Source organism: Belonocnema kinseyi, chromosome 7, assembly GCF_010883055.1.
Source record: "Belonocnema kinseyi isolate 2016_QV_RU_SX_M_011 chromosome 7, B_treatae_v1, whole genome shotgun sequence".
In the NCBI taxonomy this organism is placed as follows: domain Eukaryota; kingdom Metazoa; phylum Arthropoda; class Insecta; order Hymenoptera; family Cynipidae; genus Belonocnema; species Belonocnema kinseyi.
Window position 1 is genome coordinate 48,996,403 of NC_046663.1, and position 19,093 is coordinate 49,015,495.

Below are 19,093 nucleotides of genomic sequence, written 5' to 3' on the forward strand. Positions count from 1 at the left end.
ATAGAGGGTCCCTGTACCAAGGGTTTCTGCTGAATATGGTTACAAAAATAAATAGGCAGTCGCGGACAATTGTCCAGGGGTGGGCCCGAAGGAATTAACCCCAAAGCGGAGGTGTGAAAACCGTACTGAAAGCTGAATGGCACCTGGGTGAGGTGTATAGAACAGTGACTCTGGGATACCGGGCGACCTCTCAGAGTACGCAGCCTTATCCTTGCATGCGGGGCTCTACAAGGATGGAAGAATCCCTTTCCCTAGTTTCTCGTGGGAACAACAATGACAACACCAAACATAGTTGTAATAAGTGCAGTTTAAAACAACAGAACGCGCAGGGCTCCCGACAATGGGTCGACCAACAATGCCGACCAATCTAGAGCTGGGGAAGCCAATGAAAATGGATTGAATGCGATGGATTGGCGGGATCTCGCAACTTTTGGGTGGACGGAGCGACTGAATCACGACTTTCTAGAGTGCTACGATGCGAGTGTGGCCCCTGAACGGGGTTACATGGCACGGCTGCATGCTCTGTGGTGCGAGACACACCCGGAGCTATCGCACTTTTCGCAGCAACGTCTGCGAAACCATGCTGAACTACTCCGTGAAAGGGGCTATGTAAGCGGAATGCCTACTCTACCTTAGCTAGAACAAGCCGGCAACAGAGAAAGAGAGGCGACACTAAGACCAAACGCGGGCAGACATCCAATAGATGAAGAGCGATGCTTTACGCCCCGGAAAAACATCAACACCAAGGTTTCTCTCAAGCCTAAAGATCTGGCTGAAATGGATGACGAGCTTCGTGGACATTTTTCCGGAGAATCCGACCTTTGGGCTATCAATTATTGTGTATATAATGCAGCGAGAGCTTTGGCCGATGCGCACCGTAAAACAAAACCAACGGTTGATCATAAGACCAAAAGGGCGAATGCATCAACTTGCCATAAAGATAGGCTGGACAAGACAGTACGCGTCCTGCATTCAGTGCGTTATTGACTACATCACATCTGGCAGGAATTTTACCGCCTAGGTTCGAAAGTTCGCGCGCGAACTCCGGACCCGTTATCACATACTTAACAAGTCAAAGCTGCTGACGATCAGACAGCATATTATTGAGAGAATACGGATACTATCTGACGATAATAGAAGTCTAGAGCGAAGGGAGAGGTGGGTCAGAGAAAATCAACAGTTTCTCTCAGACCCATCTCGACTCTTCCAAGACCCTCCAGTTACTGTCGAACACCCACCCAAACCAGAGGAGGTCGAAGTATTTTGGAGAGAAGTCTACGAAGTTCAGCATAAACTGGACGAAGACTCAGAAAATATAAAGAGCTCCAAGGAGTTATGTGTAGCCCTAATAACACATGATAAAGAATGCCCACCCATCACTACCGAGGAGGTGAAAAAAGTATTAAGAGGGATGAAGAACTATTCCGCACCGGGACCAGATTGTATCAAAACCTTCTGGTGAAAGAAGTTTTCTTCAACCCATCAGCATTTGGCCCGTATTTTCACCTCATATTTAAAGTCGGAAGAGCCGATTCCAGAGTGGTTGGTAGAAGTGCGCACAATACTTCTGCCGAAAATAGGCAACTTAGCTGACCCGAAGAATTACAGGCCAATAACTTGTCTGAACACGCTTTATAAGATATTCACAGATATCCTAAATGATAGGATTGTTCGGGCAATTGAACCTGTGTGGCAAGAAATGTATGAACAACGAGGATCAAGGAGAGGCGTAGCCGGATTTTGGGAGAACCTGCTCATCGATAGATGTCTCTGCAAAGATGCAGCATTCTACCAGCGTAACTTATCGATAGCCTGGATTGATTATCGGAAAGCTTTCGATTCGACATCCCATAGACTTATCATCTGTCTTTTGGAAATCTTAAAGGTTCATCCGCAAATAGTTGGGTGCATAGAGAGATTGATGTCGCTTTGGAAACCCAGATTTACTATCTCATCTGGAAAAAGTCATGTGACAACTAACAAGGTCACCTTCTTGAGAGGTTTCTTTCAGGGCGACACCATGAGCCCACTCCTCTTTTGCCTTACATTATTGCCACTATCTCTAGCACTTCGCCAATCCGACGGGTACTTCTGCGGCAAACCTGCAGATCGAAAGTACAAGGTCACTCATGTATTTTACATGGATGATCTTAAGATCTATGCTAAATACAGAGAACAACTCCATCTAGCTCTGGGGATTGTCGAACGATATACTAAGGAAATTGGAATGGAATTTGGGTTAGACAAATGCGCCAAGGTTTATTTAAAGCGAGGAAAACTTAATGGAATTCCTAAAGATCCTGAGCTCGTTGATAGAAGCGCCATACGACACCTTTGCGCTGGAGAGACGAACATGCTTACGTCCCGGTACTACTCTATTTATTTGGAGTAGTTCCATGGACGAAGAACGAGCTCAGATCCCTTGATATCGGGACAAGAAAGGTTATGCACATGAACAAAAGCATGCATCTTAAGTCTTCCGTTCCGCGACTGTACATCTCACGCCGTCAAGGGGGTCGCGGAATATTGAGTCTTGAATGTCTTCACAACAGGATTATTCCGGGTACAGCACATAGAGTTGCAAATGAAAGAGACCCTCTTCTTAAAATGGTCAGAAATCACGAAGAAGTGGGCAAAGGAGCGTTTCTGTACAAAGCAGCGGAGGAGGCTGCTGAAGCACTCGGACTTGACTTCAGTATTAGGGGTGAGCAAAATTCATCAAATCTTATCTATCTCGAGTGCTTACTCCTGAAAGCCCGGATTAAGAAAGCACAAGAGAAAAACTTTCGTGAACAGCTTCTCGATAGGAGGATGCACGGTATCTTCCACAGAAATGTGAAGGATCAGTCAATGTCTTGTGAGCTAACGTTTGCTTTCCTTAAATTGCCCGGATTGAAGTCTGGTATGGAGGGTTTCATTTTTGCATGCCAAGACGGTGTCCTTTCCATCTCTGTCACTCCTACGGCATTAACCTAAATATCGCTTCTCTAAATGCTCTTAGAGAAATTGAGTCAATTGTCGAGAATGGGAAGTGCCGCATATACTGGAACTTTATATTCTCGACAATTGTTTCTGTTGCTCACTCGAGGCCTGACATGGTTCTTCTTAACTTCGAGAAGCGAACCATGTTTGTTATCGAATTTTCGGCACCAGCTGACAAAAACATCATAACCAAGGAGAATGAAAAGAAAGAGAGGTATCGAGACCTTATAAGGGAGTTGCAACGATTGTACCCGGAATATTCTGTTAAATGGATCGTCCTTATCATCGGCGCTCTTGGTGGTGCCAAGCTTTCACTTGTTAATGGCCTAAAAAGCATCCCTGCGTGTCAACAATATGCTAGAACACTTGCGGGAAAAATGCAGAAGGCGGTTCTCCTTGGGTCGCTCCGTGTTCTTAGGGTGCACGAAGCTTTTTTTGGATCGTCGTATTGATTCCTTTACAGACTGTAACCACCTATCTCACGGACGTGAGACGTGGTTGTGGCTGAAATATTACCGCGATTTCGCTAGAAGCGGGTGCAATTTTCCAGATTAGCACCCGCTCCCGGCGAAATCTTGCGGTTGTCCTTATGACAAATTTTTAATTATATAAATTTTAGTTTTTACGTCCTTTTTTGGTTCTCTTAAAGATCCAGCGTTGATATAAATAAATTGTGAATTATATAAATCAGACTACAGCAACTTGAGAAAACAATTCGCTTTTGACAAAACTAGTATTTATAGGTCAACATTCTTATCTTTCTTATCTTGTTTTTCGATAGCTTATTATTCACGTGATTTTGTCGGAAATTTAGTTTTGTTCACATTTTTAAAATTCGTTGCATTTAACATGTGTTGATAACATGAGTGGAGCAGGATAGATTCTTGAGTAGATTGACTTAAACCTTCACATTCTTCATAAAATACCCTTCTTACCTCGTTTATTTTCCAATAAACAATAAATGTTTTTAAAGCTTGAATAATCTTAAATTTAAAGCTAAATTAAAGTACTTTCAACTTCATAATTTTAAAATTGAAGATTCTAAACATATAAGTATATGTAAAAGGTAACAATATTTGATTCTGAAGAACTTCATGAAAGAAATATTATTATGTTTTTGTACTGTAGGCTTTGAAATAATTCCTTCTTTAAAACATGGCGCGGTGTGCCTAGACGAAATTTAAATGTGGGTGACAATACAACTCTTATAATGTCTTTGGGTTTCGTTCTAGAATGCTTTAGAAACAATTTCCAAAAGAAATTAAAATCATTCTTAGTGCCATTTTTTGTTTTTGCTTTTTTAATGTCAACTTTTTAAGTGATTTGAAAAAATGGATTTATTTTCGAAATAAGTTATGTTGAAAGTACAAAATGATCTTTAATATTCTTTTTAATATAAATCTTGTATAATAAGTGTATTTTCACATAATTTTTAACGTACTATTATATTCTTGTATACGTGAAGCCTTTATTAAATTCTTGGGGTCAATTTGACCCCATGTGAGTAATATGTCATTTTTCAGAGGTATAAGTGATGCGGGTCAAAAAGAATAATAAATATCATTTTTGTATTTTAAACAAAATTAAGTAGAAAATAAATCCTTTTTTCAAATTAATTTCAAAAAATCACTTTAAAACAATGGAAAATAAAAAAACGGCTCTAAAAATTATTTTAATTTTTCTTGGAAATTGTTTCTGAAGCATTCTAGAACGAAAACCAAAAATAATATAAGACGTTTCTTGTCAGTTAGGATTGAAATTTGAATTTGTTATAATGGATAACAGTATTAAGCTAACAAGATGTTATATTATTGTCAGAAGTTTTATGGTTCGATTTCCAATGGAGTTAAGATGGAGTAGAGTCTTATTTTCAAGAAATAATTTTAATTTAAAAATATTATTTTTTATCTAGTCTGATTAAGAGGTTCAGCATTTTCTGTTATTAAAGATTCTTAACTTGAACGATATTGTGTAGATTTTCTGCCTTCATGTTTTGGAGGGTTAATCTACTGTCGGTAAGATTACCATCTATGATGATATAGCAGAGTAATTTAAAAATTAATTTAAAAGTGTATTTATGAAAAATAAATTTTTGAAATCACTTCAAATGTTTAAGTAGAAAATAATAAGAGAATTTTCATTTGTGAGCCTTCATTATTGAAGAATTAAAACAACAAATCTTTTAAAATAAAAAGTCATTTCAAATGGGAAATGTTAAAAAAGTATAATACTGAAACTCGATACTTAAACTGAAAATCATTTAAGACTAATAAAATGTAGAAGCGAATAACTGTGATATTAAAACTGTTCTGTACTTAAGCCTTAAAAAAATTATATTATTTTGAGTAAATGCAATCGTTCAGAAATTAAAATTTTTCAAAGTATTAATTCGAATTTAATAATATTAAATTTGAATATTCTATCAATAGTTTGGTTTCAATTTTAAACGCACAAAGCTTTCTGGATCTTAAATTCTTTGAAATCGCAGAGCATCAAAATGCTAAACTTTATATTAGCACAGTTTTCAGTTTAAAGGATTTGTAATTGAACGTTTTTTTAATTAAATGCCTCTGAATTAAATTCAAATACTGACGTATTTATATTTGAAAATTGTTTAAAAACGATGAACATTTCAGGCTCAGTTAAAAAAGAAAGATTTTTTATATTCAACAATTTAACAGTTTCGTTAATTTCTAATGTATACATTTATAGAATTCATATTTTTCATGGTAAACATGAAATTTTAATTTTTTTCCTATAAAAGTTTAATTTTCGGGATTAAACTTGAACTGCTCAAATTTCAAAAAGTATCATTGAAAATTTTATTATAATTAATTTCTTAACGATTCAAATTTACTTCGGTAATCTAAGTAGTATAAATTGTGCGTACAAATTTAATTCCTAGCATTGTGAAATTTATGATTGACAATTTGAAAATAGTTCTTTTCTAAAGGAATAAATTGACCTAAAGTAATAGAAATTTTGAAGATTGTAAGTACAAAAAAGCTTTAATATCACAATATTTCGTGAATTATTTTTTATGTTTAGATGATGTTCGGATTTATTTAAGTTTCAAGTTTCTAGTTTATATATTTTTTCATTTTTGATATATCCCATTTTAAATTACTTAGACTTTTGAACATTTTATCAGAATAATTCAATTTGAAATGTTTATGATTGAAAATTGTTTTCTTATGTTCAATTTACTTTTTATTTAATTTACTTTTTAATTGCAAATTATCATATGTTGATCGTTTCGAAAATAAATTGATAAAAATTCAAAAGTTTTTACTTTGACAAATTATTTAACTTTCAATGATTTTAATCAGGAATAATGATATTTTCATTCCTCTGAATTTTTAATAATCTATTTTTTAAAATTCTAATCGGCGAATAGTTCTTTTTTAACGTTTTGAAATTGTTAAATTTTCGACTTATTATTTAAATAGCTGCTCTTTGTTATAATTATGACATCGACGTTTCTGATTTAACACACTTATGTATATATCTGGGTTTTTATCAAACAAAAGATCAACTTTTAATTTATTGAAACAGATAACATTCATATCTATTTGGTTATTTAAAATAAAAGCGTGAAAAATTTAAAACAATTATGGATTATATTATAGTATCAGCCCTCAATCTCTTCCCTTTTCTTAATTTCATTCCCATATACCTAATACCGACCATAACAGCGTATGAAATAACCACATGCTCCTTCTCCAATCTTCCTTGAACCTTCTTTTCTCTTTTGCCTATGCCTCTTTAATTATTCCTTCTGCTTCTTTATCCTTTCTCTTATATGAGCTCGATGAACTCCATTCATGTGCAAGGTGTATCTTAAATATTTTATTTCATTGACTTCTTCTAACTTTATTCCTTTCCATCTCTCAATCCATTCTTTCTTTCACCCCCTCACTTTATAAACCTCATTATATTTGTCTTTTATACACTTAAATTAAAACTTTTCTCATTCAAGCGTTTCTCCAATACAGTAAGTAGGCCCGTCGTCCCTTCTTCATCATCTGCTATCATATCCTTTTCCCTTTATTTCTTCTTCTAGGCCTGATGTGAGATTAATGTATTAAATAAAAGTGGAATTAGAGGACAACCTTGCCTGAGTCCTCTCACTACTTAAAAACTATCTCCTACTTGCCCTAGTACATTTATTCGGCTTCTTGTCTCTCTGAAAATTTCCGATACTCTCTTTATAAGGCCTTTTGGTATTCACTTTTTCACCATAACTTTTTCTATCTCGATTCTGTCCAATGAGTCAAACGCCGCCTTCAAGTCCACGAATATTGCTATTATTGTCCCTTTCTTCCTTTTAATACTTTTATTGATCATATAATTCAGAACATAAATATTATCCATCACCCCCATTCCTTTTCTAACCCCTGTCTGATTAGATCACCTTTGACTTTCTTCCCTATTAAAAGTATTACTCCTGTTTTTCATAACTTTGGCCATCACTCTTCATGTCCATTCCTTTAGTTCGATCCACCAAATTTCCAGACTTTATTTGGAATCTCATTTACACCAGGTGCCTTTCATCTTTCATCATTCCCGAAATCTGAACTATTTCTTCCCTTGTTATGTTCTCTGTCTTATCTCTTTCTCTACCGTATTGCCCTCCTGTTCTAACTTTCTTATCTACTTAGCCTAGCAAATCTATGATAATTTTTCCATTCTATCATTTAAATATTCTGTATTACTCTTTTTCTTTCTCTATTCCCTACCTTTCAGACCTCTTCTTCCGTCCTAGACTTCTCCGCCTTTTTTAAACCTTTTATTCCCTTCTTCTTTCTTTTGATCACACGACTCAAGTATACTCCTTTCTTCTGCTATAATCTTCACCACTTTTTTTCTCCATTTTTCTAATTCCTTTCAGACCTTCTTCTTTTCTCTTCTGAATCCTGATCCCATACACCTCTATTCCTTTCTTTACTAACTTATTTTTTGCTTGTGTACTTTTTGCTTGGTATCTCATCGTTGGAATTTTTCCTATCCTTCCAACACATTCCCTTTCTCTTCTATCCCCTGTTCTTGCATTGAAATCCCTAGCTATTATAAGGCTAATCTCTTTTTTATTTTCTTTCATCATTTCTTTCATCTACTTTGCTTTCTCCTGCATGTTACCGTTCACATAAACCCCCATTATCTTCCACTTCTTTCCTCCCATCTTTACCTATTCTACTATTAATCCTTCTTTTTGTTCTTTCCTCTCTTTCTTAACATTCTCCGTTATACATTCGTTTCTCACTTCCATCCCTATTCCTTCCATTGTTCTACCTTCTTTATTCTCTCTCTTTTCATTTTAAACTTGCCATTTGTAACCTCCTGCTAACCTACCCTCTAATCTTTTCCATCCCATTTCATCTAGGCACGTCTGCATCATCACTACTACATCCCATTGTGTCATATTTCTCATGAACTCCGTATCTTTTCTCTCAAATCCTGCTACATTCCAGTAAGATATCCTCTTCCCTATATTCTTTTCTTGTCTCTTTTTGCTTGTCATAACGTCCTTTTTATGTTCCCATTTCTTTAGTTTCACTAGTACAATTTCTTATATCCTTCGCTTTTTATTTACTATACTTCCCATTTCCTCAATCTCATGGAGCACATTTTCTACTGCTCCTTTAACTCCCCCTTCTATTCTTAGACACTTTATCACTATGTTTCTTTTTATTTGATTCCTTTTCTTCCTTTCTAATCTTTATTTCATTTCTCTTATCCTTTCCCACTTATTATTCACACTCTCCCCTACTACTCCTCTTTCTGCCCTATACCTTTTTCTGATTATAAACGATTCGATTTAGCAAAAACTATCCACCCTCAATCTCTCCCTACCTACAATTTTTCTATAAATTTCTATAAGGCTAAATCCATCAAAAACGTAACCTGCGTACGGCGTAGCTACTGTAACTACGGCCATACCTCATCCTGTACCATACCTTTTTTCGTGCTTCCGTCCCGTGCTTATCTCTCTCTACTCATCTTAGTCGCCTTTACTCGGCTGCACCTGTCTACCTACCCTGCTCCTCATGCTAAACAAATCAACCTAATAGCCTACACAAAACAGTCACAGTCTCCCAATTTAGCAGACAATTTTTTAATTTATGCCTTTCCAACATACAAACCCTCACTCACAAAACCCTCTCACATATGCTTTCCATCGTCTCATTTCAAATTCCACTGCAAACTCACTACAATTAACACCACACAATTACCATTACTTAACACTTTTCTGCTCTCTTTATATTATGATTTTAAAGATTTATGCCTAATGTAGACGAAAAATTAATAAATAAATACATAATATATACCTATACATAAATGCATACACTTCAAGGCCATGTAACGAGTGGATCACGTGACTAGATTTCTACCTCACCAACCCTTTTTTTATTTCCTAACTTATTTTCACACGAAGCATCACATCGAGTTGAAAATTTGGGGTAATGAATAAAAAGCCCTAAGGAAGTTGGGTTTGGTTCTGAATTTTTATAATTATAAAAAAAGAAAAACAAATTTATTAACAAAAAAACTTTTCTAATAATAATAATTTAGGACCAATCACGCCTTTCTTAGTTCTTATTTATTACCCCAAATTTTCAACTCGATATGGCGCTTTGTATGAAAATAAGTTAGAAAATAAGAAAAGTGCCAGTTAGGTAGAAATGTAGTCACGTGACCCACTCGTCACATGGCCTTGAACACTGTATAATACAAGTAATAAGATAGCTTCAGAAATGACTGAAACTTTAATTGACGAAAACCATGCTCGCGATAAATGTAAAGATCAAGTTTCAGGGGATGAACGAAGACTAGGTGTTCAGAATGCTAGAGGGGTGGATGATTTTAAAGTAAGTGAATTACGAGAAACTATGGACGTAAGGAAATCAGATATTTTATTTTTACCCAAAAAAAGGAAAGAGGGATGTGAATGTAGCAACATAGAAAATGTGGTATTGAAAGGCGGATACTGATCCGAGAGAAGTAGATGGTGCCTTCTGGGACAATTTAAATGATACAATAATTATTTTTCATTGTTGCCCCATTTTTTGTAGGCTTCAATTTGAAAAAGAGGTTTTTGGTAGAAAATACAACTAATTGATTAAAAATTAAACTTTCTTAGTGACAATTAATTTTCACTTGAAAAGTGAGGAATTTAGAGGGGTTTCAAATTTAATTTGATATAGTTTGCACATTTATTGTACTGGAGTATGTACTTAATTTTAAGTACGAGGTGTGTTCAAAAAGTAAGGTGACTTTTCAATTTTCGCCGGCTACGTACATTCAAGTTTTAAATTTTTTGTTTTGTTGTGTTGGTACACTCGTCACGATCATATGTTCACAGTTTTGCCTATATAGCTCGTGTTGTTTTTCTGGGAGAGGCGTAAAAAGTTAGAAGGGTTTGGTGTGCTCGGCGATTCTCTTCTTTCGAACAAAATGGAGCAAAGAGTTTGCATTCAATTTTGTGTGAAAAATGGAAACCAGTGCTCTAAAACTCTTGAAATGTTGACAGTTGCATACGGTGAGTCTACTCTGAGTAAGATAAATGTTTACAAGTGGTACAAGCTGTTCCAAGAAGGCCGAGAGGATGTCGAAGACGAACCTCGCCCTGGACGTTCCAGCACGTCAACAACAGATGAAAACGTTCAAGCATTGGAAGAAATGGTGTTGTAAAAGCTTAATTACCATCACAGAAGTTGCTGAAGATGTTGGCATATCGGTTGGCTCATGCCATGCTATCTTTTCGGAAGTTTTGGGCATGAGACGTGTGTCAGCGAAATTTGTTCCAAAACTGCTTAATTTTGATCAAAAGATCCATCGCATGACCATCGCTCAAAAGATGTTGAATGAAGTCAATAATGATCCTGATTTTCTCAAAAGGGTTATAACTGGGGATGAATCGTGGGTATATAGTTATGACGTCGAAACTAAAGCCCAAAAGTCTCAGTGGAAGCATATTGAGTCTCCAAGACCGAAAAAAGCACGTCAAGTTCGGTCAAATGTGAAGGGTTTGCTCACTGTCTTCTTTGATTACCGTGGCGTAGTGCATCAGAAATTCTTACCACAAGGTCGTACGGTCAATTAGGAGTATTACCTTCAAGTTATGCGCCGTTTGCGAGAGGCGATACGCAAGAAACGTCCGGAACTTTTGAAAAACAATTTGCATCACGATAATGCACCTGTTCATTCATCGTTGCTTGTGAAAGATTTTCTGACCAAAAACAGCACCACAGTCATGCCTCAGCCTCCATATTCACCGGATTTGGCCGCCAGTGACTTTTTTTCCCAAAACTGAAGAGACCCATGAAAGGATATCGATTTTCAACGATTGTGGAGATAAATACTGCATCGCTGAATGAACTCAAGGCTATACCACAAAATGATTATCAGAAGTGCTTCGATGATTGGAAAAAGCGTTGGCACAAGTGTATTATATCTGAGGGGGATAACTTTGAAGGGGATAACATAAATATTGAGGAATAAATGAATATTTTTAGAGAAAACCATGAAGACACCTTATTTTTTGAACACACCTCGAATATAAAGACAAAATGAAAAATGGTTTGAATTATTGTATAAATTTATGGACTTTCGAGACAAATTTCAAGAAATGATTGATGAAGAATTTCCACGTGATAAGGATTTATTTTTAAATTTAGACGCTTAAAATTCAGAAAATTCTAATTTAGTAAATTTAAACGTAAATTTTTCAAACGTGTTACGGTTTGCATCAGAGATTTAAAAAATGTCACTATTAAAAATTTAATAATCATTATTTGTCCTTAAATTTGAAATTATTTTGTTTTGAAAGCTCATAAATTTTAAAACATAAAATCAAGGACGCAAAGACAGCTGTTTTGACGAGTGTGAATTTTCCATCCGCGTCAAGCTAGGATAGCACGTAAAGTAGATAAAGGATGTTTGGTGTTCTTGATAATTTTTAATTTTAATGGTAAGGAAGAAATAGCATACCTAGCAGAAGGGATAATGTGGGGTAGAGCAATGTAATTTTTTGAAAGATAAATATAAGTTTCTCTACTTAGCGTAAAGTTTCATGCAGCAGACGTAAAGTTTTATGTACACTGAGAAAAATGGATTTCACCAGGTAATTAAAAATATGTTATCAGGTATAATCTTGGACAATTAACTATGGGAGAGCGATCCAGATTATACGAACTGAAATATACAGATATTAAAGAATAGGTAATACTGGATAAAATCTTGGATTATAAATTGCAACAGGAGATTTTTTAATTTATAATCTAAATATAATAAAGCCCAAAATCTAAGATATTAGAATCTATAATCCAAGATATTAAAATCAATAATCCAATATCCTAAAATATAATATGCAGTATATGACGAACTATGATCAAAGGTATTAAATCTACCGTCTTGAAATATTAAAATTCCCAAAGGTCAATAAATCTAAAAAAAATTATTAGTGTTGTGTGTGTGGCGGGGAAAACAAATTAAAATTAAAACGGGAATAAATAACTCAAAATTTTTAAACAATCACGTAAGTACCGTTTGCACCATGCTTTATTCAGTGTTTTTTTTTATTTTCAAACGCATAAAAATCTGGTCCACGATTTTCAGGTTATTTTATTAACCGAATAGTCTAGGTTCTAGGCAAATCGAAAGTTAACGATTACTCTTAAAGTTGATTGATTTATTTTAAATATAAACTTGTTCTAGTCGTTTAATTTTGAGTGAGACTTTGTGTTATTTCCTGAATAATATACACCTAATTTGCGAAACACAGAACACGCGGAGCAGGACGCAGAGAAAAAATGGATGCGTGCGCACGCCTGCATGTTGAATAATCTCCATATGTTAAAAATGAATATCTGAAGATTATAAGAATTTAACATCTCGAGATTATGTTTGGTAGTATCTGCATATATTAGAAAAATATGACAGATTATACGCGATATAATATTTCTCGTTACGGGGTATTATTCTCAAATTGTAATGTCCACTTCGTATAATCAATTTTTCTCAGTGTAGCGGGCGGAAAGCTTCATGTCGGCCCGTCGACGGAGAGCGCATGTGTGAACCTTGAATGGGCTGGAAGTGGCCGCATTACGCCTGCTTCACGTGCATTAAATAACGCATTTTCAAAGGGGTCGGATAAAAATTTTATTATTTTTCATGTTGTTTTTCACGATCAAAACAAAAACTAAGCATTCTATCAAAAATTAATTGATAAAAAATTTGCAGATCTTTTCTAAATGGAAATTTAATCCAATTATAATTTGTTTTTGTTTTACTCGTAAAAATAGCATTTAAAACATTAAAAAAATTAAATTTTTGAAAAACCAACACATGCGAAGAAAAAGGAATTAAAAAACAAAAGTTGTGATAAGAATGTGCCCACAGAGTGGGCAGATTGTTTTTATTTTCAATGTCGTGTTTCACAATTAAAACAAAAAATACGCATCTTATCAAAATGTGATTGAAAACAAATTTTTAGATCTTTTCCGAAATCATAATTTTCGTGTATTTATCCAATATTTTTCAAACTTCAAAGACTTGCGTATTTCAGTTTAAAGGCTGCCTTTGAAAAAATTTTCACATTTATGAATATTGATTAAATCAGTGTTTATTTTTGAAGCTGGTGACATGAAATGTTTTTTAATTAAATAAAGCTTCAGTACAATGTGCACTGTTGCGTTTTCAACAAAATTACGTAATTTCGCAATAGTTTTTTTTTCTTTTATGATTTCATGAAAGTAAAGTAGCTAGTTTTGGAAATAAGTATGTTTTTTTCTTTTTTAGGTGACTTAGCATGTTGACAAGTTTCACAATATTAGTTTCTTAATGCGTCATTGACAGACTATGACTTCCTAATGTTTGAATAGAGTTGGAAGTTAATGATTGTTAATTTTTTATGAATTTTGATTGAGGAAGATTACTAAGTAACGTTTTTGCAACCCTATATGTTAGAATGTCTTTGACAAAAATCATTAGCACTTGTCTAATAATTCAAGATCCAAAATCTTCTTATATCGGAAACACTTTCTGTGTCGTTAAATATTTGAAACGATTTTTGAAGAGTTCAATATAAATTGGTTTCTTTTGTAAGAAATATTCTACGTTATACGCTTTAAAAGAACTTGAGACTACATATTTAAATTTAATTCTGTGTTATTTATTTCTTAAATGAATACAATGTCAAATTTGTCGATTTCAATCAAGGTATTTTTCTATCTCTTTATTAGGCGACGATTTGAAAAAATCGTTTAGCGTCATAATTAATCCAATTACAGTATAAAATACAAATATTTAGTTCAATATTTAACCTAATATTCATCAGGAAATAAATTTAAATAAACAATAAAAGTACTGACTTTATAACCAATTGTCTGCTTGTCGCAAAATTCGAGATAAGTAGTCAATTACTTTTCATACATTTGACTGTTCTTATTCCCCAAAAAAATATGATAAAAAAGATAAAACAGTAAACATTTTCTCACGAAAAAAAATAATTTTCCTCCTACAGCAGATATCAGACAAATAAATAGTAATATTTCTCTGAAAATATTACAGAAACTCTCCATTACTATTGTTTAGTAACAAAAAAGACCAAACAATTAGAAAAGTGGTACTATTCATAGGGAAAAAATTATTTTCTCCATGAAATCATGTTGCAAATAAATTAACCGCAATATTCTGAAAAAATTAATACAAATCAGTCGATTTTATTATAATTATTAAATATATATTTCAATATATTTTTAAAATTTTTCATTGCATTCATAATGTTTGTTGTTAATCATAGAAAATATTTATTCTTATAATTTGTTGTAATTCTCAATCACCACATGCCTGTTGAATACACACAATTTTAATAATTATTCATACCATTTTTTTATGATGAATATCGTTTGCATACAAATTTGAAGCATTTTCTGTTTTGAGAAAATATTTTTCTGTGATTAAACTCTGCAAAGAAGTATTGATTTACATAAAAATAATTAATGGCAATTAGTTTAAATCTTAAATGGAATATATTTTTTTAATTGAGTATGAATTCAGTAATTAAGATGACCAATGAGTTCAATTAACCTAATTTAAAAATAATTTTTACTTTATTTTCATGAAGTTCGAACATTCTAGGCTCTAAAGATTCAATATTGGGTCAGTATTAAAGGGGAGGTTAAGGAGCGTGAAAGTAGGGTCTTGAGTTATAAAAATGTAGGCACTAAAGATTTGAAGCAGGCTCTAGTGTTTCATTCTCTTGGAGTTTAAAGTTTAAAGCAGGGGCTATACGTTTAAGTAGTGTCAAAGCAGGTTCTAATAAGAAGCTGCAACTTCAAAGTAGGGTCTAAATTTCGACTCGGGTTATACTGATTTTTGATAGTTTCTATAGTGATTCAAGTACCAAATTGCTCATATTGTTTGCGAAATTTTGTAATGAATTATAAACTTCGGTAATAAATCAACCCTTAAAATAAAAAAGTGATTTTCAGAGTAAGTGTTAAGATGTGCTTAATCAAACTTTATGTGACAGTTAATTCGGGTATTATTGAATTTTTAAACTAAGGAAGGTAAATTTTTAACCAAGTATGGAATATTTAAACTTTTAATTAAAAAATTATTAAACTTCCGGACAAAATAATCAATTTTCTATACAAATTAGTTAAATTATCAAAGCATAAATATTACATACCTATGCCAGTAAAATAAAAAATGCCTCAGATCAAATGTCACTTTTGGCCGAAGCGACACTGATTTTTTTACAAGTTATTCATGGATTTAGCATTTTCATGAATCTAGAAAGGTGATTATTGGCTCCTGGTTCACAAATAAATTGTATCCAATGAAAATTGGAATTTAAAAATATTAATTCTTTTTGTGAAAAAAGATCCACTCTTGTCGCTCTAACTATCTCTGATGATAATAATGATTCTTTTAAATTACTAATATCATAAATGTAACACCTGGGTTGAGACAGCGTATATTTCTATGAAAAGATTCTTACTTCGATCTTTCTAATAGCTTCATGGGAAAGCACCTGAACGTCAACCGGATGTTCTGTGGTTAGTTTCGTACTAGAGGGACGAGAATGCATAGTTTTTAGGGGGAAAAATTCCAATTTAAAAGTTTAAAAAAATGTATTTGTCATCCTGTTTGATTTTGATGCTAAACATTTTCTGTTATTTAAAGAGTTCAATTGATTTTTAGGTTGAATTTTATTCTCAAGGTCATAAAAAAGTGTCTACACTGTTTGATGGTAACTATCTCTGATGATAATACAGATTCCTTCAAATTTAAAAATAGTGTGACCTTCAAAATATATAAATTGAAGTCCTTATATTTTTTACTGAAGTGTTCATTACTTTTTAAAAACTGGATAAATCAAAGGTAATTGATTAAATATTTTGATAATTTTAAAATAAACATATAGTTTCCTTTACATGATCCTATTTGAATTTTTCTTCAATCTCTGGTGTTTTTAAATGTTTTACTAAGAATTTCTAAATGTAAAGAGACTTTCGTTTTATAAAGAAGACAAAAAATTGACTGCAATATAAGTGATGGAATCATAAAATAATAGAGATAAAGATTCATAAACCTGGATCCAAAGGATTACATCAAGTGGACAGTTTTGTTCCACATGAGGGGTATTGAAAGGGTTAATATTTTATATTCTGCCGAAAACGTTTTTTTCAGAACAATCATTGTAAGAGCGGAGCTGCTTTATCTTATCGACAATTTAATTACGGTATGACAGGTGACCTCCATTTTTCAAAAATCCTTCATATCCTAATAATTTCACTGTCACATCCAGACGTCTAGGAGATACGTTACACGCCAACGTTATTTACGTGGAGAATGCCCGCTGCGCCCATGAATTTGTCACATAATCGATGCGCGAAATAAATTCATGATCGATACTTCCTTTCATAGCTTTTATGATACATTTATGTTATCAGGGGCAGGAAGATAGAAATGAATGAATGGAAATTTTCGAAGAGGAAAGGACAGAATAAGTAACAAAAATTCATCTTCTAATTTTTAAACCTAGGGAAATTTGGCGCGATGTGCTTACAAAAAAGGGGTTTGTAGCCTTTTAAAAGGATAATTATGTCCTTTAAATTTCCCCTCCTCCTTCTCCTCTTCCTCCTCCTTATCCTCCTCCATCCCCTCCTTCTACTCCTAATATCGATCCCCTCCTCTCTTCTATCCTATGATGTCCTTTTCTACCATATCTTATAATCTCCATTACTCCCCTCGACTCCAGGCATCCCTTACTCAACCCACCAAAAAATGTACCTATTTTCCCTCCCATAGTAACTTTTAAGGCCTTCCTTGACCCTTCACACTTCCTCTTATTCCCTCCTCTACTTACCAACCTTCACCGTCCGTGCTCTCCTTCTCCTACTTCCTTCCAGTATGGCCCCCCTCCCACACGTATTTCTCCCAGTACAATTCCTCAACTCCCCTACATTTCCCTAACATGACTCCCCTTATGGCGGAAGGACGCACAGTGCTGCAAAAGAGGTTCTTCTGGACAAATTAGACTGGAGATAAAAATTTCTATGTGTCTTACAAATATTCTTAAATTAAATTAAACCTAATTTCAAAATTGCTTGTTGGAGACGGTTTTGTTTGTTATTTGTTTTGTTTTTATGATTAAGTTTAGTAAGAAATATTGAACTTGACTACTGTCAACAAATGTTTTTTTGTTTTCTTACAAAATCGTTTTTTTTGTGATTTAGAAAGGACATACTTATCAGGAGACTTTGTTAGTTGAGAATATTTCCTAATTATTTATATAATTTTAATAAACAAATACAGATTTTCATCAATTTTCAAACTGCAGTTTTCGAATCAAACAAATTCTATCTTTGATTTTGTTGCAAACGAATATTTGTTTGTTTCGAAAAAACATGTTTCTGAGTGGGTATGTGATTCTGCATGTAGTGGTTTTTAATCAGTAGCCTGTGTTTGTTTTGGTTAAAAAATGTATTTAATTTAATCTTAATCTTAAATTATCTTAAAAATGTATTTAATTTAATCTTGTTAGGTGACACAATTTCATAAGAAATCAGTTTCTTTCTAAATCACTGACATTCCATTTATTCAATTATTTTTGGTTGTGAAGTATAAAAAAAGAAGGATTAGGTCATGTTATTTTAAAAATTTATTGGGTTAAAAAAAACTTCATCCGCTGTTTGAAAATTGAGAAAAATCTATATTTTCGTTATAAAATGTATTTAAATAAGGAACAAATATATTATCTTGACAAACTACCATACTAAATCACGTTTATTCTGAGTTACTCTTAATCGATTTTGTAACCAGAAACAATATCCATCTGCTCAAAAGTATTCAAGCTGTGAATTCGTTTATAAAATAAAAAAAAATATTTTCCGCTCATCAAGTAAAATGGAAGAATTTTCCAAGTAATTTAAAATTTATTATGTTAAAAAAGAAATTTTATGGTTAATAATCGATGAAAATTTGTGTTTATTTAGCAAATTTATTTAAACAAATAACTATTCTTATCAGTTATTAAGAAATCGTACATTTTATTTAATACAGACTAACTTTTTATCAATTATGTTAAAGGAGCAACTGTACGTACGAATGGACAGCAAAGCAAAACTATAAGAGCTTCTGACCAATTTATTTTGACATCTCAGTATATACAATTATACAAGAAATGATAGCAATTATTTTATTCGTTGTTACAATTAATTATACTTTTATTTTTAATTAATGTATTATTCCAATTTTCTGTTACAGGAAAAGAAAGTATGCAACCTGGTTGTAAATTGGAAGGTTTACATCCACTACTCATCGTTACTTACAAGAACATCACAATATCAGTAAGTTTAATAGAAAAATTATTTTATAATGCTTTCGAAAAATAAATATAAATTTTATTAGGTTGTCGCCACTTAATTTTCTAAAATTAATTTTGTGCAAAAATTTGTTTCATACTTTTAGATATTAGGAAATGAATGTCATGTTCAGAATATAAGAATGTGGTATTTTACCGAACAGAAAGCTACATTCCGTGAAAATAGACAGGAGTGAGGATGAGTTACTTACACTCGAATCCTTTTCCATTCTTCAC

The 19,093-nt window shown here is 33.2% G+C and overlaps 1 protein-coding gene across 1 annotated transcript in view; it reads left to right on the forward strand.

Annotated features, from left to right (window-relative positions):
• Nucleotides 1–19,093, forward strand: part of LOC117177087 (locomotion-related protein Hikaru genki) — a 530,094-nt gene that overhangs the window by 394,877 nt on the left and 116,124 nt on the right. Inside the window, exon 2 of the mRNA XM_033367576.1 lies at nucleotides 18,760–18,842. Coding sequence (XP_033223467.1) covers nucleotides 18,760–18,842 — 83 coding nt within the window. The remainder of the gene's footprint in view (nucleotides 1–18,759; nucleotides 18,843–19,093) is intronic.